The sequence below is a fragment of the Amborella trichopoda genome, chromosome 9 (genome assembly GCF_054954075.1).
Source record: "Amborella trichopoda isolate Santa Cruz 75 chromosome 9, AtrichopodaSantaCruz75HAP2 v2.0, whole genome shotgun sequence".
Lineage (NCBI taxonomy): Eukaryota > Viridiplantae > Streptophyta > Magnoliopsida > Amborellales > Amborellaceae > Amborella > Amborella trichopoda.
Window position 1 is genome coordinate 7,571,753 of NC_142344.1, and position 27,185 is coordinate 7,598,937.

Consider the following 27,185-nt stretch of genomic DNA (forward strand, 5'->3'; position numbering starts at 1 on the left):
ACACACAGGATATAAAATGCAATCTCTGTGAAAACTTAAAATATAATTGTTGATGTGATATGTTGTGCAGGTTATGATCTTACAAGTCACACATACACGAGTGCATGCATATGATAGTCTGTATGGATCAAGACAAGCACACTAGCACGCATGCACACACAAAAAACAATGCTAGACAAATGTTCACACATAGAAACAAATATTGACAATTAATACAAAATATAGTATAGAAGTGATGATATATACAAGCAGTGATTCAAAAAGCGGACCGCCCAGTGCCTAGGTGGCCGCCTAGGCGGTCCAGAAGGTCTGGCCGCATCGCCCAAGCCTAGGCAGCCAATCTGGGCGATCGATCCTTGGGCGGCCGACCAGGGGCGGAAAAACCATTCGGTGAGGGCATTTTTTCGTTTTTTTTTTTTTTTTTTTTTTTTTTTTTTTTTAAGTGCCAAAAATTAGGGTTTTAGGTTCATTTGAAACCTAAAACTTGTTGGAGCCAAATTTAGAGAGAGAAAGGCCCCAAAAAGCTAGATTGTGGCAAATTTTTTTGGATCGAAGGGTTACTTAAAGTTAACAAAAATTCAACAAAACATCACCCATTGGTATTATATTTACTTTTTGATGTTTTGCAAAGTTATTAGGGGGTTTTTTAGAAGATTTTGAGTATTTAGAAGCATCTTTGAGGTTGAAGTTTGAAGATTGAGCAATCAAACCCAAGATTTTCTGATGATGAATGAATGATGATTGATGAATGTTGAATGTTGAATAATTATTAAACTTTGAAGTTTGAACTTTGATTGAAGTATTGTGTACTGATTATTGAACTATTGAAGATTCTTTTGAGTCTTCAAGTATTACTTTCATAGTTTCATAATTCGATTTTGTTTTCTTCCTCATGGTGGTGTACTGCAGTACTGATGTGAATATTACTTGATAACTTGGTTTGATAATTTGGTTGGTTGGAAAATTTTAAGTTTTAAGTGGATATGGAGTATGAACCGACTTATGGATTATGGTTATGCTTATGGAGTGTGTGTTAAACGCTGAATAATATGTAGTATACTTTGAATTATGTATTGCAATATATAATGGATACTGACATAACTGCAGAATGCCAGAATCCTTATTTGGATTCAACTGGGCCACCCAGGTTCTAGGCGCCCGCCTAGGCGCTGGGCGGCTTGGACCCCCCAGGCCTCCCAGGACCTGCCTAGAGCTTTTTGAAACTATGTATACAGGTCAGGGTCCAAATCATATCAATGAGAGTGCACGTATTTATGCATATGTACCAATATGTGTGTGTCTGCATGCGTGTGAACGCCTACTATGTATATGTTAGGTAATGTTAAAGAAGTCAGATTCGTCTACCCCAATCCAAGAAGATGGTGCTCTAGGCCCTAATAATGATATTTGGGGGTTGGGTTGGACACCAAACCCCCCAAATTGATCATACAAAATCATAATTTCAAAACAACAAAAAAAGTAAGTAGTGTCGAAGTCCCTCAGACTCATACATACAAGAGTTTAAGCTCAAATTGAATATCATAAGTCAAAAGCTATCGACATTCCACATCATCAGTTCAAGATGCCTATATTCTCAAAATCAACATTCCACATTAATTCATCATTATTAACAAACCGTAAGTACCAAGAAAGCGCATGTGTAATTGCATAAATAAAAACATTACATCATATATGATGAACTCCAATTGGCAATCAAGTTTCATCATCATTACCAACAATGTCTACATTTCTACCAACACCACCATATGGATTTGATGATGATGTCATGCCATCATCACCAAAGTCATCTCCCTCCTCTACATATCCTTCTTCCCCGGTTTTCTAGAATTCTGCCTCCTTATCCTCCTTCCTTACTCTCTTCAATCTCTTCCATCAAGATTGAGATCTTGTGGTTCTCACAGAGCTCAATACGGAACTTAGGAGTAACTCTAATAGGCTATAAGATGAGGTAAAATAGATTAGGTGGTCTGGCCATGCGCAGCTTTGATCTAGAACAGCACTGCTTTGAATGAGCGATTTGGTTCATATGGAAGGCTCTAAAAGGGCAAGGGGAGGGCCCAAAAGGACATAGATAAAAGTAGTGAGAAGAAATATGGTGACTTATGGTGTGACAGTGTATGGCCCTTGATAAAGCCGAATGATGGAACAGGATTCATTTAAATGGTTAGTATAACGCTCAGATGATGATGATGTTGATATATATATATATATAAATATGAAAGAGCATCATGTTGCATGGTTAAGCTCATGAAGACATGAAAATCCACCAACGCGTTAATATGTTTTATATTCGACTTGAATATGCTTGCATTTCCTTTTCTTCTTCATGATTGTCTAAGCTTTATAATTTTAAGCAACAAAGAAGGTTTTCCAACAAAAAAAAAAAGGTGGGGCTCCCCGAGGGGGGAGGAGTAGTTTTCTCCCCTTTCACAATCATGTTGCGCTTGACACTTGTAACCATGGATGACCCATATAGCTTTTTTTATCAGTAATAAAAGATCCGTTACTTTTAGAAGAACGGTGCAAAATAGGAATGAAAAAGGGATGGCAATGCAACAAGACCCAAAAAGGTAAAACCTTCATCCGTAAAGAAGCCCATGCACCACCATTAGCAAGTGTATCAACATTAATGTTAGCTACTTCCTTACATGTTATAAAGACAGGGGACTTTCCAAGGCTGATATAATCACCAAAAAAACACTTAGTGCCAAGGGAAGATAACATTCCACTCGCCCACCCTATTGTTGGCCATGTTGCCTTTCAAGGCCTTAAAGTCAAGACTCTTACACTCAGTGGGAGTTAAAAAGAGACTCAATCTGAGTGGTTGGCGCACTGGGGCCAGATTCATATACCTCGAGTATTTGAGGCATTGAGATTATACGTTTTGAGAATGTAAACTCTCGGGGAGGTGTAACAGTCACCTCCCAGTCAGGACTATATTGATTAGAATGCATCATAATTGATGTGATAAGCCAGGGTATGGAGAATCCAATCGAGAATAATAGAACCTGAGTATTTACAAGAGTATTCACCCTGCATGGAATGTTCGGCTCATGGGACATGAGCCCATATCCTGACACGAGACCGTTCCATGACATGTGCACCCACAATTGTATGGAGAAGCCACTTTTCTATAGTATTATCCGACTTAGAAGAGCTAGTGCACATGTGCTTTGAGAGGACCCTTGTATTTGAGTTGAAAAATGTCCCACAGGGGTGCACCAGTAATCCACTAAACCCTCGGTGACGAAAAGCTCTGGCTCAGCGACTTTGATGTGACTAATTATGTGTCTCTGCCATAGATTGTGGAATATTGGTGCATTGGGTTGGCTTGAGACATCGGTGGAACGTTATTCGGGTTAGCCTAATGGAAGACTCCGACTAGTGTTATAAATCTAGAGATCTCATTTACCTTTGGCCCAAATTAATCTAAAATTGATGAGAAAATATTTTATATTAATGAGAAATTGTGTAATAATGTTGAGAAATCATTTAGAGAATTTTTGGGATTTTTGGAGAATTTTTTAGATTTTTTAAACAATAAAAAATGTGATTTTTAAATTTGTTTGACATAAATACCAAACAAGGACATCCTATGGGGATGCCACATGGATCCCAAGTGATCATAGGGATACCACGTGGACCCCCCACCTCCCCACTCGTGGATGACATCATATCCATATGGGGACCTATTCGTCATTAATTCTTTTGTTGGTATTATGTTATAACATGTTATCTTGTTATTTAAAGTATTATATATCGTTATGACTTAAGTTTGATTTAAGTCACATGTTTTTTTTTTTTCTCATATGTGCCACTTTTGGCATGTGTGAAGTCATGGGATTTTGAGAACTAATTTGATTCATATTATTATCCACATATGAGTTTGTAGCATGTGGGTATATCTTATGTGGCACCACCTTATGGGCTTGACCCATGTGAAACTTTAGTGTTGTTAAATTCCTATTGGTTGTGTCATAAGATATTTTATTCACATATGTGGATGTACCATATTACTTTTATGTCCGTGTCCTTGTCACTCTCACAAATTATTCAAAATCATTGGCATAAGTGTAAACATGAATTTGGACTTGATGGAAAATAAAACATGGAGCTAAGGCCTTCAAGGTAAAATGATTATAAACCTAGGTTTTAAATAGTGAAGGGTGTCAAAAGCTCATCCATTGATCTTGGTAATGAGATATGGATGAGTGGCTTAAATAAAAGCCTCTCATATGCCATTGATCTAAGGCATCAAGGATCAAGATCAAAACCATCTTTATGATCTAAGTATAAAAGTAACTTACGAGATCAATTATAACCCTAACTTGAGTATTCACATCAAAAAAAGAGAGAGAGCCCCCTTGACAAAAATGTGGCCACTCATGAGACTACCTTCTTCCTTGAGCTTTCATTTGAAACCCTTTCATAGAGTAGTCCCTCATTTATGTGATCAAGCTCCTACTATTGCTTCATTAAGGTATTGATTTTTCTTCTTATATTTTTAATTCCTACTTCATTTCCATTATCAAAGGTTGTTGTAATTCTTAGTCACAGTACCTTTCTTCATTTTTGGTCATGAAAACTTGATATTTGAAGAGTCTCAAAGCAATAGTGTAGTGCATACACATAGTATGTGTAGACATTGATTGCTCCATGATCTTGAGTAGTTTCAACTTGATTTTCTTGATCTTATTTTTCTGGAATTTTTACTAAGAATATACAACTGATGAGAGGTTTATTTCATCATATTTGAACATATAAAATAGTCCCTTGGGTTCCTTTTTTATTGTTGAAAAGTTTGTGTGGTCCCTTATGGACCACATGGTGTAGTTTCACCATAGCTTCCTTATTTTGTGTAGTATCTCTCTCAAACTTTGAAATGCTATTTTGATACATGTCTCTCTCATAATTTGATCCCCATTAAGTGAAATAAAAGTGATTGTTTGCTTCTCATTGGATTGATCTCCTTGAGTTATTATTATCACCCGTGCCTTAGACAATGGGACAAAATTAAATCCTCAAAAGGCCCTTTCGTGGCCCGAGCACCAGGGGTTCGAACTATGGCTTCCCCATGTATGTTTGCATGTTCATTTGGTGTATTTACAATTATTAAATGGATTCATGATTTGTTAAATTGAGTATGTTGTGTGAATATTGAGATTGTTCTTTAATTTTGCGGTATGAGCTTTAATGCTATGCATTATTGTTTATGCAAATTGAAATCTTATTGGATTATTATAATCAAGTGTATGATGTGTATAAGACATTGTAATATATGATGAGGATGAAGAATAAAGACGGAATTATTATATAATTTTGATATAATGAGGAATTGCGAGTGCAAGTCATGCAAAATGTTGTAGAGATGTACATTGTGAATAATTGAATATTGTACTGAGTTTAATTGTATTTTTGAGTAAAAGATTTGTAAGAGACCTATTAGGGTTGAATTTTATTATTGAAATGTATATAAACCATGTTTGTAAGCTGGAATATATGTATTATGGTTTTGTATTGAGATATTCATGCATTTAAACCATTGCGTTTTTATACAATGGAAAAAATTTAAAAGATTGCATTTCTAACCCATTGGTCTTATACCACCAATACCTATCACATTGACACAGTACATGACCAACAAGGCCTCCATCCTCTGAAAGCATGAGTGCAATCTTAGCAATAATGCACTAACCTCTAAACGAGAAAGTCATAACAAACTCCCATTCCCCAACCCTCCAAGTCCTAGGTTGCCCTACAAGCATCTACCAAAAATATATTTTAGCATCTACCAAATATATTTCAAAATCCCCACTGCTGCCGGGGACCACCTCAAGCTTGGCTGGTATTGGCTGGTATTGGCTGAGCAACATAGGCCTCCGAACTCTAGGAGGTCTACCAACCAGAATCCATAAAGCTCCAACCAAAGCCCAAACTAATCCATGGTACTCTATAGGATTTTACCCCACCATCTTCCGACTCCCATCCTGTAAATACACTGTTATCACACTCCTTCAATAACCCCAAGGAAATTCTCGTAATACATGGTTGCCATATGTTTTGCATGTGGGTATGTAAATATGTGCTAATAGACCACCATGATTTGAGATGAGTGCATGCCAGTGAGAACAAGGGCTATCTACATCACTTTGCAAACCAAATAGCCACAAAGTTGAGTCCATGTAACACATCCAAGAACTAGAAAACAACAAATGGGTTTCATATCTTTACCTCGCTCAAGCAACGACTTACATACAAAATAAATCAATCTGAAATGTTCATGTGAATAAGAGTACTAGCAAGAAAATTCTTACCATCTAAGAACACTTACCAGACTTTAGATAGGAACTAAACTGTAGATCTTCCAACTTGGGAGGAAGCAATTTCACTTTTTTACTAAGGAACCACAGAAGTAAAAATGTAATAATATACCTGAAACACAAACAAACAAATAATACCATGAAGAATTTTAAAGAACATATAACAAGCAAAAATAGGCTGGTAAACTGCCTAGAAAATATAATTTTTTTCAAAGGTGTAAAAGCATATTTTCCATGAGAAGGGATAAAAACAAAGTAATTAAGAATGTATGTTTTACTGTACTAACCAATCCTTTTTAATTGAAATTTAGCACGGCATTCTTTAATCTTATGCATTCAAATGAGCATACGATAACCATGATTTTGCACAGAACTATCCAAATAAATAATTAGAAACATGTCACAACTTGAGAAGGCCAAATATTGTGCAGTCAAGAAATATCCTTTATGGGTAAACCAGGTGACAGTGTCACACAATAGCACACATGACAACTCTCCATTTCGCAGTTTGAAGTTTATCGAGTGAAGATGGCAATGCCACCAATGCAAGCTGATCCAGGTAATTACACCACTCAAATTCCTAGGCTTTAAGCTTCAAAATTTGTATATCCCAGTTCTATCGGCATCCTGGCCAGACAAACCACTTATTCTCTACATGGCTGCTTTGGAAGTGTCATTAGGAGCCCTTCTCACCCAACATAATGAGGAGGGGAAGGAGGTGGCTCTATACTACCTGAGTCATACGACGATAGGTGCAGAACATAATGATTCGCAATAGAAATGATGTGCCTCGCCGTAGTGTCTCCGGCTAAAGAACTGTCATTTTTTGCTAGGTCACCCAGTACAACTGGTATAAATGGGAGATCCCATCAAGTATCTCATGACCCGACCTTTACTGACAGATCGTCTAGCGACCTGTACTGACAGATTGTCTAGCGACCTGTACTGACAGATCGTCTGGCTAAAATGGACCTTACTCCTGATGGAGTTTGAGATTACATATGTCCCTCAGAAGGCTGTGAGGGGACAAGCTGTAGACAATTTCTTAACTGCGCATACCCTGCCAGAAGAATCTCCTCTAAATGAAGACCTTCCAGATGAAATGTCATGTGCACTCAGGTCCGACCAATTGGCAGAGATGCATTCCAATGGCTCATCCCAAAGCCAAGGAGCTAGAACTAGGCCCTCTCTATAAAATGTCTTCGAAATAATGGGTTTATAGCTCTTGACCCAAACCCTGGTTTCATGCGTTCAAATCCCTGACATACATATCCAAAACAAGGAATTCATTTTTGAAGATATTAGGACCCAGAAATGTAGTGTCCATGTGTGTTGTGATAGATAGAGCATAGTTGTTGGGAGCATTGATTGGGGTCAGGGTTGCTCTCTTCTTCTTTTTTTTTCTTTTTTTTAAGCAAATGTTAATGGAGCAGGGGATTGTTGCTTGCCAAAAGGCTCCTGGTTAAGGGGCACCATGAGAGTGCCTATATAATAAACATCCAAGAAATAAATAATTAATAATGTGATAAATTTCAACTATTAACTTGAGGATTATGATGCTTGAGTCAGATCTCAAAACTGATCTATAAAAACGCCTAACTTCTGTAAAACCCAGATTTACGTTGTAATGCATTTTGTGGGCCCCACAATGAAGCCCTGCCAAGGAAGAGACATGGTCCGCCCCTCAACAACTTTAGTCAAAAGAGTGGTAACTAAGTTGGAAACAAGTTCCCGCTCTCGGACTGCAGTCTAGGAGAGGAAACGCTACCTTAAATGCAAGATCCAAATAACAAATGAGATAAAGTCATTGAAGAAATACTGCCAACGGACCCACGCCACATATCCACAAGAGTGGATTCAAAAAAAAAAAAAAAATTGATTATGTTGAATCGGGATTCCTCAAAATCTCTCGATAGTTGACCAATCCACAAAATGCCATCCATTAATCCATCAATTAAAAGAAGTAAGAAAAACACCAAATACTGTGAGACAGAAAAAAATTAGACTGAATGAAGCCACAGCAAGAAAAATACAAGGAAAATGAGGTTGTGCCAGGCTGATCACCAATGGATATACACAAAACCCCAGAGAAGTCAATGGTATGGCCAAAAGGCATTGAATTTCCCAATATAATTACAGTGGACACTAGGGGGATTAAATGAACTTGTGCCAAGTAGAAAATAATTAAAGGAAGGTCTCCCTAATGCCCCAATATAAAAGAAAACCATACACACAAGACATAGACCAGCAAGAATGAAATCTAACAGAAGATAGTCAAAATGGGATAAATTGCACAGCTTTGATGCTGCTTTGCCAGTTCTAATATCATGTCAAGAATATCAAAATGCCTTAATTAATGAAGCATGAAGAAGAGAGAGAGAAATGATTGCAAGCTTGAAGGAAGCATCAACAGAATAAATGGGGTGACAAAGACCTCTTACATGCAACATGTACAAAGAACTGTAACTACACTCCCTTGGGAAAATACAGAAATGACTAGGATCACCTTACCTACATGATCCAACTGCATGAAAACTAATGTAAAGGATAAATAATAACATGCATAGACAGAAAAAAAACATACCCTCATAACACACTATACAGGACAATCTCTTAAAAAACAAAATCAGTACCTCTCAAATGGCAACAACACAAAGGAAACCCTTTGTTAGTGTTGAAATACAATATTACAACAATATTAATTTCATTAACAGTTAAGCTCATTTCATGATTGTAAGCTTCAATGGCAAAGGGAACACCATAGGATAGAGACCAAACAACTTACTGGGATGTAACTGTAGCGATGGCAGCACCAGTTATACCAAGGCCACAGAAGTACATGAGCAGGGGAAACAGAAAAGCTGCCGAGAGATTACCAACCCCTATAAAAAAATAGAATATTATCAGAATAACAAACATAACAGAGCCAGAAACTATAATTAAGCATTACAAAGAGTTCATAGCCACATAAACCACATTAAATAAATATAAATAAATGACTTCCAGCTGTTGCAATCATAAACTCTGAATCTGGAGCACAATCTCTCCCTTGAAGAGTTCATATGTCATGTGTATTGCTATTGAATCAAACTCAAGGGTCGCTCTCTGTTTTTTAACTCAGATCAAGTCCTTAAAGTCTGAAAACAAACTCTAACATAATGCATCACAGAATGCACAGCACAACATACGGAAAATCAACCTTAGACATGTTGAATTCAAAGTGAGAATCAAACACTATAATAACAGAGAAGGGTAACTTGTAGAATGGTCTTCCATCTACAATGGAGATCTTTTCCATCAACAATAGTATAATAGAAACAAGAATTCACAATGGAGATCTTACACATGGAACAAACCAGCAACTTGCAGCACAAATCATTTCCATTTGTGTGTCAACAAGAGCATATAAGGCTGAAGACATGCATGCTTAGAAGTTAAGACGGATGATAATTAAATCATATATAAGCTAAATAAATCCCTTGGCTCAATAAAATTTCCTGTAATCCTCATAAAGTACAGAAACAAATGTTCTTTCCTGCAATGTTCAGGATCAGAATCTCTGCATTAAAAAGCCCTTCTTAGCAGCTTAAATGATTTCCCACACGACCTAATAATGTCATGAGTCACATCTCACATGTCATAATATAACAATGCTCTGGTTCTCATGATGCAAATGTGAACATAAACAAATGCAGAAGCGAGAGTAAGGCCTCATTTGGAAAATGGGAAATAAATGGTATATTTGCATATTCATTTTTACCTACAGCACTCAACTCTGGGGTTATGCCAAACCCTTACAGTATAGTGAAAATCGTTAAAAAGGTATTTCTTCACCCAATTTTACTATAGGTTTGGAAAGGCCCTGTCCCTCTTTCAAAATTTACTATATGAACTAAAGTACAAAACAACTAGTGCACGTATGGCATTTTTTAAAAAAAATATACTTTAGGTAACCAACTATGAATTATAAAAGACATTAATTAGACAAAAAAAGTTAGAAAAAAGCATTAAATCTGATATAAATGCAAATGACTATATCCATTCCAAACTTAGAAAGCAATAAACAACCTAATCATCAAAAGAAAATCAAAAGATGTTAAATAAATTGTAGCATAAGAAGTAAAACCAATAAATAATTATAAAATAGAAGATTATAGCATGTGTCATATCTTTCAATGTTTATATTGCCAAGATTGCTGCAATTAATAACAACGAAGCCATATACTTGCATATACTACCACAATAGAAATTAAATGATAACTCAGTACAGCTATGATTCTAAGCCTTTCGTCATTAATAAACAGGACAATAGGTTAACCCAGGCACTTGCCTGTACAAAGCATGGGTGTTTTTGTATCTTTGAAACCACGAAAGACCCCTTGGACAGCAAGAGAAAGTACCACAGCAGGAGCACCTAGGGCTCTCAAAGAAAGAATTCGTCGAGATGGACCGCGCATTGGTGAATCCTGCAATGTAGTTAATTTGAAAATGGACTCATACTGCTAAGGATAAAATCCATCAGTAGAAACAGATGAACAAAACACACATGTGAACATCCACATAAGTGAATCCTGCTTAGGATATTAATTTTGAAAATGAACAGAGATGTGCAAAGACAGAATCCATAAATAGAAGCACAAGGCAGACACATACACAGATTGGAGTTTAACTCCAGTACAGGACGATAGCAATAACACCTACAGTGCAGCCATTTCACAAATAGATGGCCTATCCATAAGCAATTGTTTATGACTAAACTCCGACAGGTGACCAGCCATTTGAGCTCAAACAATATTCTTTAACTTACCAATGATATACCCATTATGTTAAGAAACATTCCAGCTCCAAAGTATAAAGCAGCACCTTCAATGATACCAATGGTAGCCGCTAAAAACAAGGCAGTTGATACAGAAGGTAATTGTTTCCTTTCTGTTATCTCATGCACTTTTGGTTGGAGGTCACCATTATCAACTTGATTACTTTGGCCTGCAGAAAATTGATCACAAGCTTCAGACCAAGATAAAGTGCTCTAATTTAGTATTATCTATGGCATAACCAATTATTTTAGTACCAAATGCTTACTGGCAGGTGCTGCATAGAAGCCCTTCCACACATCAAATTAACTTCACCTGTAATTAGGTCCCCGCTTGCACATTTTGATATGTCTTCAGCCACAAATGAAGTCGTGACACTTAGGAGAGGAATATTGAATAACTTCGATATGACATTGAAAATTGACATGGAAACACCAACAGAAGCCAACTCCACCGCACCTTTTGAAACAAGCCAACATCAAAAGAGTGTTAAACTTGAGGGACCCCAACAAATGCATGTGCAAGCTCATGCCACATACACCGTCACGCACATACACACCATAAAAATCCAAAGTGATTTTTTTAATGTTCTAGAAAAATATTTGTCTATTTTATAAGAGAGGATAGACCCTGAATCAAACTAGGCTTCTAAGATAGGATACCCATAAAATAGCAAATGAAGGCCAAGAAAATTTCGCTCCTTTATAGCAGCACATTCTATGTAATAGTGTTAAACACATAAGAATGAAGCAAAAGCCATTCTATTGTTAAACTCAACTTCTTCTTTTTTCATACTGATAAATTCTGTTATTAAAAATAATAATAATAATAATAATAATAACAATAATAATAGATAGAAATGTGCCTCACAAAGAGGACAACAAAAGGACAGGTAACCCAAATAATTTAATATAATGTTGCACTCTCAAATTGGGTGCTCTGTGATGCAAATGTCAGATATGCAAAATGCAGGAAGCCGCTATCAAATATTGGAATAATCTAACGTCACCAGCTATGCTACCTGGACATAGCTACCACCGATGTCACATGTGCATCATTACGGGGAGCATTGTATGTCATAGGAAATCCTGCTTCAGTGCCTCAATCTAGCAGTTCAGAAGTGGGATCTTTTAGGGGATTTTTTTCTTTTTTTTCTTTTCTTCTTTTTTTTGTGGGGGGGGGAGGACAATATGGTCCTCCATCACTTAGGATCACACTCCGCTAGATGGTGACCCCCATTGGCCATGGGAGCCCAATCCTTCTCTAGCAGGGTCTAGATCCAATGAATTGTGGGCTCGAGTTACCAGAGGTCCAGGATCTCGTCCATACCTAGAGTGGAAGGGTGAAAGAGGATCTCCTAGGTGGAGGCCTCTGGATGGTTGGAAATACCGATGGAGGGTGACCTTTATAAGAACTGAAAAAGAGGTCAAAAAAATGCAACCCGTTATCCACATTCTCCATTTAGCACCAAACCCCAACTTCCTTAGGACTTCATCCAACGAGTACTAGTCTATATAGTCATACGATTTTTCCCTATCTAGCTTGAGTACATGATCGGGAGACATGTCAAGATGCCTAGAGTGGATAGGATCGTGAGTAATTAAGGAAACATCAACGATTTGTGTGAATTCTATTAAGCCACTTTGGTTGGGGGAAATGACATGGTCAAGGACCTCCATAAGTCTAGTGGCTAGGTCTTTGGGAAGGAGTTTGTGTGAGAATTGAGCCAACTAATGGGTGGGAAGTCCCTGATTTGTTCATCTCCTTCAGTTTTTGGGATTAAGGGTAATAAACGAAGCATTCAGGCCCTCATAGACAATACCCTTAGGGTGGAACGCATCGAAGACAGCGAGCACATCAAGTGCCAGAATGTCCCAGTACTTGCTAAAGATCACCATCTGGATGCCATCTGGCCTGTGGACATTGTCCTCCCCAGGTCAGATATAGCATGTAGAATCTCCTCCTTGGAGAATGGTCGTTTAAGCATGAGGGCCTCTTCAGCTGGGACATTGAGGATCAGCCATGCATGGCCAGGTGTGATGATTGCTGTGAAGAGGTTCTGGATAAATGAGATAATGCTACTGGAAATTTCAGTGGGTTCTCCAAATGTATGGCTATGGTTGCATATATTGATGTGAATGATGAGGCTGGCTGGCATCTGCAGTTTGCAATTTCAAGAATAAGACAGTGTTCCCATCTCCAAATTTCAGCCATCTTATCCTAGACCATCGGCACCAGAAGGTTACTTCTTGTTTTATGACAGCAACGTATATGGATTTAATATTCTGCCTCCTAATTAATTCTGTCCGAGAAAGCTTCTTAGATTCTTCTAGGAGGTCCAAATGATCAATCTCGGAAAGGTGTGCTTCTTTGGTGGAGTTGAAATTCCCAGGTAGATTACGGCTCCAAATTTATAGGGCTGCCTTAAGAAATTGAGGTTTTTTCTACAGCCTGAAGCCCGCCCAGCCGAAGGCAGAAAGAAGGACCATCAGGACCAAACCAAACTCCCAAGATGAAGTCCGAGAACCCAACCCTATTAGCTGTGATTCTATCGTTTATACTGGTTTCGTAGGAGACAATGAAGTCACCTCGAATGACCCAAGGGTTGGGGGGAAAGGCAGTCAAGCTGTCGAGTTCTTCCCAAGAGAAGACTCTTATCTAAGATCTGTTGGTCCAATAGATAGCTGTAAATTTCCATTGTACATTATTTGAGTTTCAGGATAGGCTGATTAACACCGAGAAGGTATGGACACAGGTGGCGGAAAGCTAATGGATGGATAGGTTCTAGATGCCCCAGATGCCACTAGAGGCCCCTTGGGAGGAGGGTATGGAGAAGGAGAGAGACAAGAAAACAGGGTTCTTCAGCAGTCGGTGATATCAGAAAAAGTGACAATGTGGTCGGGTAGGCTAATGAGCAGTAGGTAGGCTGTGGGGAAAGGTAATTAGGGTGGAGGGTAAAGAGTCGGATGGGGGAGGGTAAAGAGTGGAGCTGAGTCAGTTATGGTTCAAGGTGGGCTTCACAGGATGCGGGCAGAGAAGCAGAGTTCTGGGAAGGTTGTGGAAGAGGGGTAGGGGATATCCATAGGATGGGAGCTATAATATGATTGGACCCAGGCAAAGGCAGTAGATGGGTATGATCTTTAAGTGACATGTGTGGTCCCCCAGTGTATGATAGGAGGGATGAGACCTGAAGTGGAATGGGCTGGCACCACACCAATGGTGTTAGGTGACACCACGTCAGGCAGCACATGCTCTGATTGGAGTGCCTTTCTTGGGACATTAACCCACAAAGGATGTTCTTCATTAATGAGTTTTTGTCTTTTTCATTTTTCCTTTTTTTCTTTTTGGGGGGTGGGGGGTGTTTGTCCAACTGGTACACTAGAGGGTGACATGCTAGGTGGCTCATTGGGAGCATCATTAGCTGAGTTAGTTGAGGCAAGTGTGGAGGATGGGTTGAGTTGGCATCCTCTCTACATGACACAATTGACCATGTGGGTCCAGACAAGCTGACTTTTACATCAGGCTCTGTCAATATAGCATAACGTAGGGTAACATTTGATGGCCAAATTAAATGTAGTTAAGTCATGGGCCACACATGGGGAGCCCCATCATCTAATGCGGCTAGGATGTCAGTGTGGACCTGTGTGAATGAGGCAACGTTCTCTTTATTGGCCATGATGGTGCTCGTTCAGTTGTGCTAAGTCGGTCGGTGTGGATTGGTGGTGGTATAGTGATGCACTGCATTAAATGCGGGTGGAACTCAAGGGGCGTTGAGGAGGTTGCATGTATGGGGAGGAGATATGCACGGTTGAGGGAGGTTTGTGGTGGTACAGGGTTTGGATGAGGGGATACAAATGAGGCCGAAGGGTCTATGATGGTTGGGATGTGGTGGATGGAGATTGGACAGACAAGTGATCTAATTTGGAAATGTGGGGGGATAAAGTATGGTAGGTTAGGTATTCACTGTTGAGCAAGTGGGGTATGGATGTTGGCTGGAACCTTGGAATTTGTAAGAAGGTAGGGGGTGACTATGGTGAAGCAGCTTGATAAGCTGGCAATCATCTGTACAGAGTTTCTGAGCTGGCCTTCGCAAGGTGTGGTCAGTGAGCCACCTTTCTGCTGAGAATGTTTCCTTTTCCATGTCCATTGATACTCCGTGGTCATGAGTTCAGGAGCTTGATTGGACATGAAGCTGCGCAATGGCAGTGGGTAGAGATGGCTCTGTTGCAGACCATAGGACATGGATGTGAAAGAACATGGGTTTTGGAACGAGTTTCAGAATGGTGGTTTGATTTGGATAGTAATGGTGCCTAAAGACAATTGGCTGAGGGTTTTCCAGTTAATCATAAGAACCCCATCACACTTATTTCCAATAGCCATGAAAGTTTCCTATTGCCATGCATGTGCTGAAATATTCTTGGCTTGTATCCACAGCCTTGTTTTGTGGAGACCACAAATCGGATAATGAGCCCGCCACCCTTGAAGCTGTAGTAGCTGGCTGGAGGGAAAGGAGAGGAGGTAGCCACTGTTTGAGAGAGCTATGCATTTGATGAGAAAGAACCTTGATTGAAGCCCGTTTCTAGATCCCCCTGATGTCGTTCCTGGAGGGACAGGAAGTGGCAATGGCAGAGTCTTAGAAAAAGTTGACCCTTTATTTGATGAAGTTTCTCTCTACGTTAAAGGAACTGCTGCAGGTAGATAATGGAAGAAGGTGGATGATGCATTGACATCACGTTGTTTAACTTTAAATAGCTGAGTTTGGTTTGGGGTTGGTAGGAGTTTTGTTTGTGGACAGATTGGGCGGATTGTTCGAAGGTCGGGTATGGGCTTTTCAGCATCAATGAACGTAATAGGGATTAAGGTCTAATGAGGTGTGCGCAGTCGTGATAGAGGGGAGGAAAGGGATGTGAATCTTGTTGTCGATCATGTTTGTCATAAATGACAAGGTCTGCACTGTTGGATGTGGTGGGCAGGGGAGGTCCTGTCCCAGTAGAAACTTATGAATAGAGCAACTTAAGAATAGAGATTACAAAAATGGAGGTGGTAGGTGGAGGGGTTCAGAGGCAAGAAGGTGAGGTAGAGATAGACGGGGTGGGGGATAAGGAGTCGCACTGAATAACTTACGATACATTGGGATGGTCAACTGAGGAGAAAGGGCAAGGTGAAAGAGGAGGATGAACAGTATTGGAAGGGGAGGAAAAAGAATGAGAGTAGCCCATTTCTTAGCAAGGTGAAAGGGGCATTGGGTTGTTACGGTATTTCAGGTTATTATGTGTTTTTTTTCCTTCTGATGAAGAATAAAAGAAGATTAAGGAATTATGTTTTGGATGCCGGACCTTACCACACAGATTTTGGGTGCACTAGAATTATCTATGCATGTTTTTCATTTTTCTGCACCTTGTCATTGTTTTGCTACTTTGTAATAATTTACATTTTTTAGACTTTTCTATTTCCATCTTCAAATTTTTCTATGTCATGCTTTTAAGCTATCATTATGCAAGCTCCATATATCAGTGCCAATGAAATGGTCACATTGAGGATTGGAACCAGAGCCAATAACTTGACTTATTTAGGTGACACAATAAAATCAAACAGATGTTATGAATTATCATCTTGAGTATAAACACAAATATGCTCAAAACTTTGTAACTCTTCAATTGTTTTGTTCTTCTTTAACAATAATCAAAAAGAAAATCTCCATCGAACATAAGGAAATCTAAATAACATACAAAACAAAAATCAAGAAACACATCAATGGACACTAAATAACACCAGAGAAGCCATAATTCATATTTTTCTATTAAATCATAAACTGTAAATACGCTTTCATGATTAAAGACAAAATAATTATGTTTCTCTCACAAAAAGGATGTCAGAGTGAATACCCAATCTTCCAATATAAGCTGTCTCCATCAATTGTGCCAATGGATCTATTGCTCTTTCAACAATTGCAGGTAAAGCAAGAATTACAAGCTCACTCTCAACACTTCTAGAATATGACGGGTTGCTTGAAATTCCCACCAAATCACTGAGAGAAGAAACAAGAAGTTATAAGTCCAGTATACTATTTAGTTAATCCAATAGCCGAAAGTTCTTTGATCATCTTGGAGACACAAGAACATGAAGCTATTCAAGCATCCTAGACAGCCCACAACTAATATAAACCACAACAAGGTAGAATTCTTAAAAAGAAGTCCGGATACTACATAAAAACCCAAACATGTTCTTAAACAACAAGCATAAACAAATACATCATATGTTGCAGCATTAGTAATTACAGTATTGTGACCAGTTATTCCACTTTCCACACATAAGAATATTCAAAAGAAAAATAGACACAAAATGCCAATGATCAAATGTTGCTTTTACATTATAATAGACAATAATTGCACATGAATTTTCGTCATTAATATGATGGACAATGAAGCATTATAGAAATACAGCAAGAGAAATAGATGGTGTAGAGGTGAGTCGCAAACCTTACCCAATGCCCTCCTTTATAATCCCTAGGAGACTTCGTTTGGTTTGAATGACATTAGGATCAGTGCTGTATGAGTCCAGACCACCATCTGAGTACGAAGAAAATTTTGCCACGGGGATATTACATCTTTTGCAAATAATACGTGTTGATAGTGGACACCCCTTATAATCCAATGCTAGAACTGAATTTCTCAAAATCGTAGTTCTTGCTCTCATGGTAATGCCAAGAATGTCAGGTGAATTAATGCATGCAAAAGACCTCGACATTTCCTTTTTTGGTATTCTTGGGTATAAAGTACTTGAGGAGCCATTTGAAAGTGAAACTCTAGGCAGGATATCCATCACAAGATGCTCCTAATCACATTCATCAAGTTTTGTTGACAATCATCAAATCAATCACTGCAAACACAATAAACATTAAAGAAAATCCTTAACTCAGTTCAAGAAAGATAACGCCTGCAAATACAAAACTAAATATGATAAATAAAAAAGATCATAAAAACTAATCTCATAGATACTATCAACCCGTACGACCACCTTTTCACAAACCAAAGTAGCCAAGTTAAGATTCTGTCGATAAACTAGAAGGAAAATGACTAATATCCAATTGGCTACTATCAGTTTTCTTTGATAAGTCATGAATAGCTGGTTTTCTGGACTTCTAATAATGCGATGTAGCAACAGAAATGTGTAGATAAAGAAAGAATGCAGTGTCTGATATAAGATTGTCACCTGGGCATGACTACAGGAGCAAAGTTTCAACGCTTTGTAATATTAATAACAGGTGACATGGACACTACAGAAACACCATAGAAACAGATGTGTGGTGTCTGATGATGTCACCAATGTCACACCCAAAGACACAAGGTGCTGCCTCAAATGGTTATTATTTATTTTTAAAAAGGTAAAAAAAGGCTATTCACAAAATAGAACAATTTTTTTCTTTTTAAAATTGGTATACTTTTTTTTAAAAAAAAATATTTAGTATAGAGATGCAATTGAGGACCTCGAACCTAGGCCCTTCTAAGGTGAAACCAATTACTTTACCACAAAGCCATGCACTTCCTGTGTTCTAAGTGTTAAAATTTCATTTATTAATGATATTAAAATTTGAAATTGAAAAACATATATGAGCAAAAGGGAACACACCTCCTCCTAATATGAGAGGCCCCAATTAGATTTTTTTAACCCAAAGACAGACCGCTCTCTCTATATCTAATTGGGTCCATTTTCCCTACTGAGCAAAAAAACGTATAAGAAATCGGGTTAAATAAATCTCTCATAGTATCAAATATAGACAAAACTCCCAAGATCAAAAGAGCATATCAAGTCAAAGCTTTCTATATGCCCTGACTCATAAGCCAACACTTGTGGTTCTACTTGATTGTATGTTCAAGCACCAAAAATCTATCATTGCACACAAAGTTTAAATGTTTTATACATGTTTGTAATTTTTATTAGTTTAAAATATTTTTAATTCTTTTATTTTTATAAGTATTTATTTCGAACTTCTTATTTAAGAAACAACCCCGTGCCTTGATTTTGGACACTCTCTGGATACATGTCGGACACATTTGTCCATATCCATTCTAGGCAATACACCAAGAAACCCAAATCGTAAAATCTCCTAAATGGAATTTGTAAGAAGCACATGATACGTAATAGAATTTTTTTTATTTTTCTTTGGAGTTAGTGGTAAGCAATAAGGCTCCCCCAATAATATAACTTTGGAGCCTCCCCCACAGGGAAGCCACAACAAACACTGGTATTCTTGAACCAATGCTCTGTACGGATCACAACACCATCAAAAGGGAATAGAAATAATAAGTAGCAAAAAATACAAAACTTCAAAGTGGATACTACATTGAACTTGTAGAATTCAAATTGCAATCAATTTACAAGAGAAGGCAAAAGTTAAGCAACAATCAGCAAGAGGAGAAAACAAAAAGGAATCAATACGTACCGAAAAGAAACTAAAATGAGACTCAGATTCTAAGGGCGTGTTTGATTACAGGAAGATGTTGCTTCCAGGAGCTGCAGAACTGTAGTCATTCCTGTGTTTGCTAAACGGGCAGGGCAGGGCAGGGCTGCTTTGGAAGCAGTGCGAAGAAGTCGTGGCTTATCACCGCTTCCAAAACAGTGCAAATTTATAATGAAATTTGGAAGCTGCAGCTTCCATGCTACTCTATGGAAGCCAAGAAGTTGGCCTCTTCCACCAATCAAACATGCCCTAAAGAACCGGAATGAAAAAAAAATCAACCATGCATAACCAGAAGTAATTAAAGAAAACAAAAGAGCACAAAGAGTAAAGCCAAATTTGTCAAACAATTTCTTTGGTTTTTGGCACTTAAAAGTGACCAAATTAAAGCAAAGCAATTCACAACAATGCACACACTGAACCAGTAAGACTCGTTTTCCCAAGCATTTACAATGAACAGAAAGACAAAATGAAGCAAATACACCTTTGAAAGGAAATCCCAATAAATAGTAAATGAAATGCACAGAGTATACAGAAAGAAAACATACACAGAACCAGAAACATTCAAAATACGAGGAATTAACAGTAATTCAAGAAAACCACCAGTTGTTAATGTCCTGCAACTAAGAGGCCCAATTCGCATAAACCCTAACTTAACAACATGGCGATGGTGACGAGGATGAAAACTTCGAAGCCCTTGATTAAAGAATAATGAAGCGGCAATGAAATTAGACGTTGATTGATGACGACACGCGGCGCGGCTTCGGATACGACCAAATAGACACGTGTTTTTCAAAGAAACCAGCGGTTTGTATAGAGCGAGGCTCTAAACAATCAAAGAAGATCGCACCTTCAGATACTGCCGAAAAATGTGGCTTCCATACTGGAAATCGTTGTGATTGCCTTAAAATATGTCCATCTCTATTTATAAAAATTAATTTTATAACTTTAAAAAAAGTGTTGATCAAACAGATATATGATAACTTGAAAATATTAAAAATTGAGGATCAAAAAATATATTTTAAGATGCACTATTTTCAAAACTTAAAATTCTTTTTTTTTTTCATGTCGATATCGAGATGATCAATTTGAAGATATTTCAGCATCAAAATAACTTATTCTCGTAAGTCGTGTCACTAGTGATGGGTGAAATGTAAATACAAAGCACGCACGAGAGGGCAATCTTTTATTTTATCTTTTTCGTCTTCTTTTTCATTGTTTATTCGATACGCTGGCCCGCCATGCCACCCGATTCGGCTCTAAATCATTATAGTTGGGCCGGGCTACGCCAGAATCCATGAAACTGCGGCTCAATGATAATTGGGCTATGCCATGATTTATGTAGGTGTATCTCAAAAGTTTTGCATGCTCCTACTGTCTATTTAGGGCAGTGATTTAAAAGGCACCGGATCGGCATGGAATCGCTCGAGCTGATCCGAGAATCAGTCATCTCGTATGGAATACTCACATGTCAATCACATGTATAGATAGGTATAGTGAGAGAAGGGCTCATCATTGGATTACTACGTCAATGATTTATTAATAACTCATTTATGGCTAATTTGGATGGAACAATTACTTCAAATGAGCCTTTAATTACAAGAAGTTGCCTCTTTCAGTATTGCAGAGCTTCTTGTTTTTGTAAAATAGAAAGGGTTATGCTGTTTTGGAAGCCATTGATTTTAAAATGAAATAAACTCATGCTGAAATTTGGAACCGCAACTTACATCCTATATACCACGAAAGTGGTTGCTTCCAACTTTTGAAGAGCCGGTCTCCACCAATTATACACGCTCTTTTAAGTGTTTATGTCTCTATTGCCCATTTACTTGAAATCTTGAAAATAGATATTTGGTTTACTTTCGTATAATTTAATGAATCTCGATTCTTTGATGTCCCAAATAAATAAATAAGAAAAACTTGTTTTTCTCCTATTACTAGTAACATCTTTTTATCTTTATCAAGCCGATCACCAAATTGGCTGAGTCGAAGATCCTACTGGCTGAGTCGAAGTTCCTACCTAGAAACTCACCTAATTTTTGAGTTTTTCCCTATGGAATCTTTGAGGGCATGATCCAAGCCTATTCTTACAAGCTTGGAACTGGTTTGTGATTTTCAATCATTAAAATTTAATATAGAGTTAAACTTGTAATAAGTCCATGCGATTCGCACTTGGACTTGCCAAGATTCCAATTTGAGCCCAATCAAGGTAGGGGTAGCCCAGCCCGTCCTAGCCCTAAAAAACTAGGGCCTGGTCCACAAAAATGTGGCCTGGGGTTGGGCTTGTGCTAGGACAAGACAGGCCTAGCCGCCGTGCCATTGATAGAGCCAAGGCTGCGCTTGGCCCAGCCCTCCAAGGGAATAGTGTCGGGCTGGGGCAAAGGCTAGCCTACCCCAAACCCGGCCCGTTGCCAGTCCACAGTCGAGGAAGTTGGCTTGGTGATGTCGCAAACACTCAAGAATTAGAAGTTGCTCGGGATGTGTAAACAATAAAAATTTAGATGATGAGTATCCCATATTTCATGTTTATGTCATATTATTTCCAAAGTTTATTGTGGCTAAAAAATGTTGTTTTTAAGGTTTTTTTTAAATAATTTAATATTGAGATTAAAAAAGAGTTTATATAGAGCCAAGGCTCTAAACAATCAAAATTAGAGTGCACCTAAAAAATTTCATTAGAAGAGGTTGTTTTGATGCTCAAATTGATCATATCAACATCAACATGCATGGACATGATAAAAAAATGGATTTCGAGTTTTGGAAATAGTATATTACGTAATATATTTTTGGACTGTCAATTTTCAAGATTTTCAAGTTTTCATATATCTGCTCAATTTACACTATATTTTAAGCTTGAAAATTTATAATTAGCAACAAAAATATATTTCAAGGCTGTCACAAAGATTTTCAGTATTGAAAGACATTAATCGATGTTATTTGAAGGTGAGCTATACTTTGATCGTTTAGAGCCTCGGCTCACCCTTAAGAAAGCTTAGTTTCTTAGCTATCCACAACAAATACTTGTGGGAGCAGGGTATCATCACATGTTTGACCAAATTTTTATCAATTTTTTCGAATACAACAATAGGTTTTTTTTTTATAGATGTCAATTTTATTGTTCATCTGCTATAGCTACAATGGAATCCCATAATTGTGGTGAAGAGTCACGTTATTACAATAACCATAACAAATTATCTTGTGCATTTGTTATTACTGGAACTAACAGTTGTCCTGGGTATTTTAGTTAGAATTCCAATGATATTTAGATATGTTAAAATTAAGTAATTCAAATTTATCCAAACTAATTGAAAAGATAGAAATATTATCCAAAGGACACGGTTTCTATGCGGCCAGCCCACATATTGTAGAAATGTGGGCTTGGTAATAAATATATATTTTAAATATAATTTGATCCTATTTTAAAAAAATATATAATCTTAGATATGACGATCAAGAATATGAAAAAATAAATAGATTTTTAAAAATAAAAATAGTATTTACATCAAGAAAACATTTGGACCATTAGTTACAATTGTCTTGGACTACCTATTTGCATTCGTCTTAAAAAGTGATGCTTTATACCTTTGGACCATATGTAGTAGAAATACAGTACAGCCCACATGAAACAATTTTCCTTATCCAAATGTTCATTTATGTTGATTAAACAAGGACTGTCAAAGTTTTGTCGTTTCTAAACCGAACACCCAAAAAATCGATTTAAGTTGGTTTAGACCAGTGTTTAAAAAAACGTCGAGTTGAACCGGACTCGCCCGGTTCGACTCGAGAATCGCCATGGACGGATCGAATCGACGAAAAAAACAGGAATCTTCCGGTTCTAGAGAGAAGCGGACGATTCTGCACAGTGACTCGCCGATTCACTGTACGGAATCGGCGAGTCCTGTACGGATTTTTTTTTTTATTTTTTTTTGTAATCCATGATCGAATTTTTTGTAATCCATGATCGAAATGTTTGTTTTTTTTTCTTGTAATCCATGATCAAATGTTTTGTAATCCATGATCGAAATGTTTGTTTTTTTTTTTTGTAATCCATGATCGAAATGTTTGTTTTTTTTTTTGTAATCCATGATCGAATTTTTTGTTTTTTGTTTTTTTTGTAACCCATGGCAGAGTTTTTTGTAATCCATTATTGAATTTTTTGTAATCCATGATCGAATTGTTTTTTTCTTTTTTTGTAATCCACGATCGAATTTTTTGTTTTTTTTTGTAATCCATGATCGAATTTTATGTAATCCATGATCGAATTTTATGTAATCCATGATCGAATTTTTTGTAATCCATGATAGAATTTTTTGTAATCCATGATCGAATTTTTTGTAATCCATGATCGAAATGTTTGTTTTTTTTTCTTGTAATCCATGATTGAATTTTTTTTTTTTTTTTTTTTTTGTAACCCATGATAGAATTTTTTGTAATCCATGATTGAATTTTTTGTAATCCATGATCGAATTGTTTTTTTCTTTTTTCGTAATCCACGAAGGAATTTTATGTTTTTTTATGTTTTTTTTTTTTGTAATCCATGATAGAATTTTATGTAATCCATGATCAAAATTTATGTAATCCATGATCGAATTTTTTGTAATCCATGATCGAATTTTTTGTAATCCATGATCGAATTTTTTGTAATCCATGATTGAATTTTTTGAAAATTTGTGATTTTTTTTTTAATCCATGATCGAATTTTTTTTTGTAATCCATGATAGAATTTTTGAAAATTTGTGATTTTTTTTTTTTAATCCGTGATCGAATTTTTTTTTGTAATCCATGATAGAATTTTTTGAAAATTTGTGATTTTTTTTTTTAATCCATGATCGATTTTTTTGAAAATTTGTTAATTTTTTTTTTAATCCATATTATTGAAAGAGAAAATGAGAGAGATGATGATTCTAAGGCCACCCTATCCCAGCCATATTATTCACATATCGAGTCCCAACAGCAACAGTGTAGGGATGAGCAAGACAATGCAGGTGAGCATGAAGGATGGACAAGCTTCGGGGATTTTAGATTGGGAACACAACAAAACACTAACACTCAGGGATTTGAGAATAGTCAGACGCCTGCTAATATCGATGATTCGTTTTTAGATCGAATCAATGAATTGTTAAACGAATTCAATCAATGGCACCAGCGTGACCAAGAAGAACAATAACGTCGTCTATCATTTCATTTTTAGATCATATGTTACTAATTTTATGCTTTATTGTAGTCCATGTATGTTGATATACTTATTCCATGAGAATTCTATGTTTATCTTTTTGTGTGATGTAAATTAAATGCTGAATGGGCGGTTCATGTAGGGAAAGAACATATCAATATTCGCATATTCATTCAAAAACATGAAAATTCTTAATGGAGTACCCTCATTTCTTATTGAATTCCTAAAAACCAATATTTATAATAAATTTTAATAATTTTTTCGAATTTTTTTTAAGCTTTATTCTGACCGATTTACCCGATTTCCGATCCGAATCGCCGATTCGCCGATCCGGATAGGTTTTTTGGGTGCCCGATCCGGGTCACCGATCCGTTTTTTAAACCATTGGTTTAGACTAATTCTAAAATCATTTATGAGTCATTTCGTATTTCGGGTTAAAAAAGTTTATATTGTCTACAAGTTAGATTAGAAGGAAATGTAGGTGCAGTATCTTGTATTTTATGGTAAGTGTGGATATCGGTTTGGTGTCTATGATTTATTTTTATTATTATCATAAGTTATTTGTCTATATAGACAAATTTGTCATATGTCAATGGATGCAGAGAGTGCTCTTTATCATCATGTATGTTTTTATCTGCGAGTGGCCTATTATGTTCTTTTAGCTGATTGTTTTTTGTTTTTCGTTTTTCTAGCAAAGATGTGAAGTTTTTGTCCATTATTGAAGTTTGTTGATATGTTGATTTGCCTATTATAGAATTGTGAATATCTTATCGGAGCTTTGCCATTGAGTTGTGTTTTCGACTCTCCGCAGAAGACCAACTGTCAATGGTTGATGTGTCTCTCTCACTTGAAGACTTCTCTTCCATTACATTCTCTTTCTTTGTTTTTTTTTGGGTAATTCAGTAGAGAAGACAGACCCGTACCCGCTTTTTTCAATAGATTGGGGAGTTACATTTTAAAAGTGCTAAATTGGGGGTGTCAACGGTAAGAATGGATACCATGATGTGGTAACTGAGTGTGGAGATCCTACCACCATGACCCCAATCCTTTTTCCTTAAGTGGTAAATTATATGGATTTGAGCCCATATCCTTGGATGAGAACGAAGTCAAATACCTCTCCATAAGGCTTGGCAATACTACCGCCAGGGCCTAAACTACTCTCGTTCTCTTTCTTTGTTGATGTCACAGACCTAGGGTCGGTGTAATGTCACAAACCTATCATGGTGATCGGTTCTCCCATTGGAGAAACATTCCCTATATCTTGTAACCAATTATGTGAGTAATGGCCTTATGGCATTGATTTAAATTCTCGATAGCCCACAACATTTTGTCACAACTTTTTTGATATTATTGTTTATTGTGCTCCACTATCCACAAGTGCTTCAATGTCAAAAGGATCTGCCTACAAGAATGCAAGTTCTTACTCCTGTTGGCTCCTTAACTCCAGTGCTTGTCTATGATGCTCCTTAACTGAAATTGCCCCATCATATTAGAAACATGCTGCAGGAGTTGTTGAAGGGATCTGATTTGGATTGAATCGCAAAAGATCATGACTGATGTAACGACATTCACGATCGACTCTATAGAAGATTTGTGCCGAATTCATATGATCTCTAACATGAGATCCTAAGTAGGAATTAATAAATAAATTTAAAAAATTAAAAATAATAATTTTAAGAAGAAACCATTTAGATGGTTAGTTTCAATTATTTTTAAATAAAACACCCATTTGCATCCGTCTTTGAGATGGAAGGTTTACCCCTCAAGGGCGCAATGCGTCCAATTTCTTATTTATATAGTATAAAGTAAGCACTTTATGTGAAACTCACCTTTATAAAAACTCCAACAAAGACTAACTAGAGAAAGGTTATGTTAGGTCATCACATTATAGATTATTTCATAATTGTATTCAATAAATTTTAGGCACTTATATACTTTTATTTTATACATAGATCATTTTTTAGGAAGAGTATTTTTGCTAATGAGCATACTAACGATATTTAATGTTTTATGTGGACAACGTCATATCCCATGAGAATAGTTTTATACCACTCCTAAAGATCAAAAATACATATTAAAAAATTATTCCGTACAATTACAAAATACTCTGGTGAGCACCCTAACGTAACATGGAAAATGACAACAATGGTAAAAAATAGCAATAAACATCCAAGTTAGATGTTGATTCTCAAATGTGAGAAAAGATTGGAAAATATAGGCATATGAGTTTTCCTCCTACTCAAACGTGGCCTAATGGCCTTATTTTAGGCACGCACGTGTTGTTCACGAGGAGTCCCAATTAATACTCAGTATTCATATTAGTACTACCAACCCGATCTGGGAGATGCCCTAGATATTCTCCCTCTGCGCTGCTCACATTACTGCCCGTTACACACTCT

The 27,185-nt window shown here is 37.1% G+C and overlaps 1 protein-coding gene across 50 annotated transcripts in view; it reads right to left on the reverse strand.

Annotated features, from left to right (window-relative positions):
* Positions 1-20,494, reverse strand: part of LOC18424104 (MATE efflux family protein) — a 47,912-nt gene extending 27,418 nt beyond the window's left edge. For 18 of the 50 annotated variants that reach the window (XR_016041268.1, XR_002279322.2, XR_002279314.2 and 15 more), the window contains exons 1-8: positions 20,162-20,494; positions 17,640-18,034; positions 17,041-17,183; positions 11,471-11,614; positions 11,149-11,327; positions 10,672-10,807; positions 9,127-9,223; positions 6,353-6,453 (exon numbers count right to left, since the gene is read on the reverse strand). Coding sequence is in view for 18 of the 50 variants with exons in the window: in XM_088847597.1 (XP_088703723.1) it covers positions 6,353-6,453; positions 9,127-9,223; positions 10,672-10,807; positions 11,149-11,327; positions 11,471-11,614; positions 17,041-17,183; positions 17,640-17,977 (1,138 nt within the window). In the remaining 32 variants the exon portion in view is untranslated. Of the gene's footprint in view, positions 1-6,352; positions 6,454-9,126; positions 9,224-10,671; positions 10,808-11,148; positions 11,328-11,470; positions 11,615-17,040; positions 17,184-17,634; positions 18,035-19,598; positions 19,866-20,161 lie in introns of all 50 variants that reach the window. The other 32 variants (XR_016041262.1, XR_016041259.1, XR_002279318.2 and 29 more) reach the window with 11 other exon arrangements.
* Between the last annotated feature and the right edge of the window lie 6,691 nt (positions 20,495-27,185).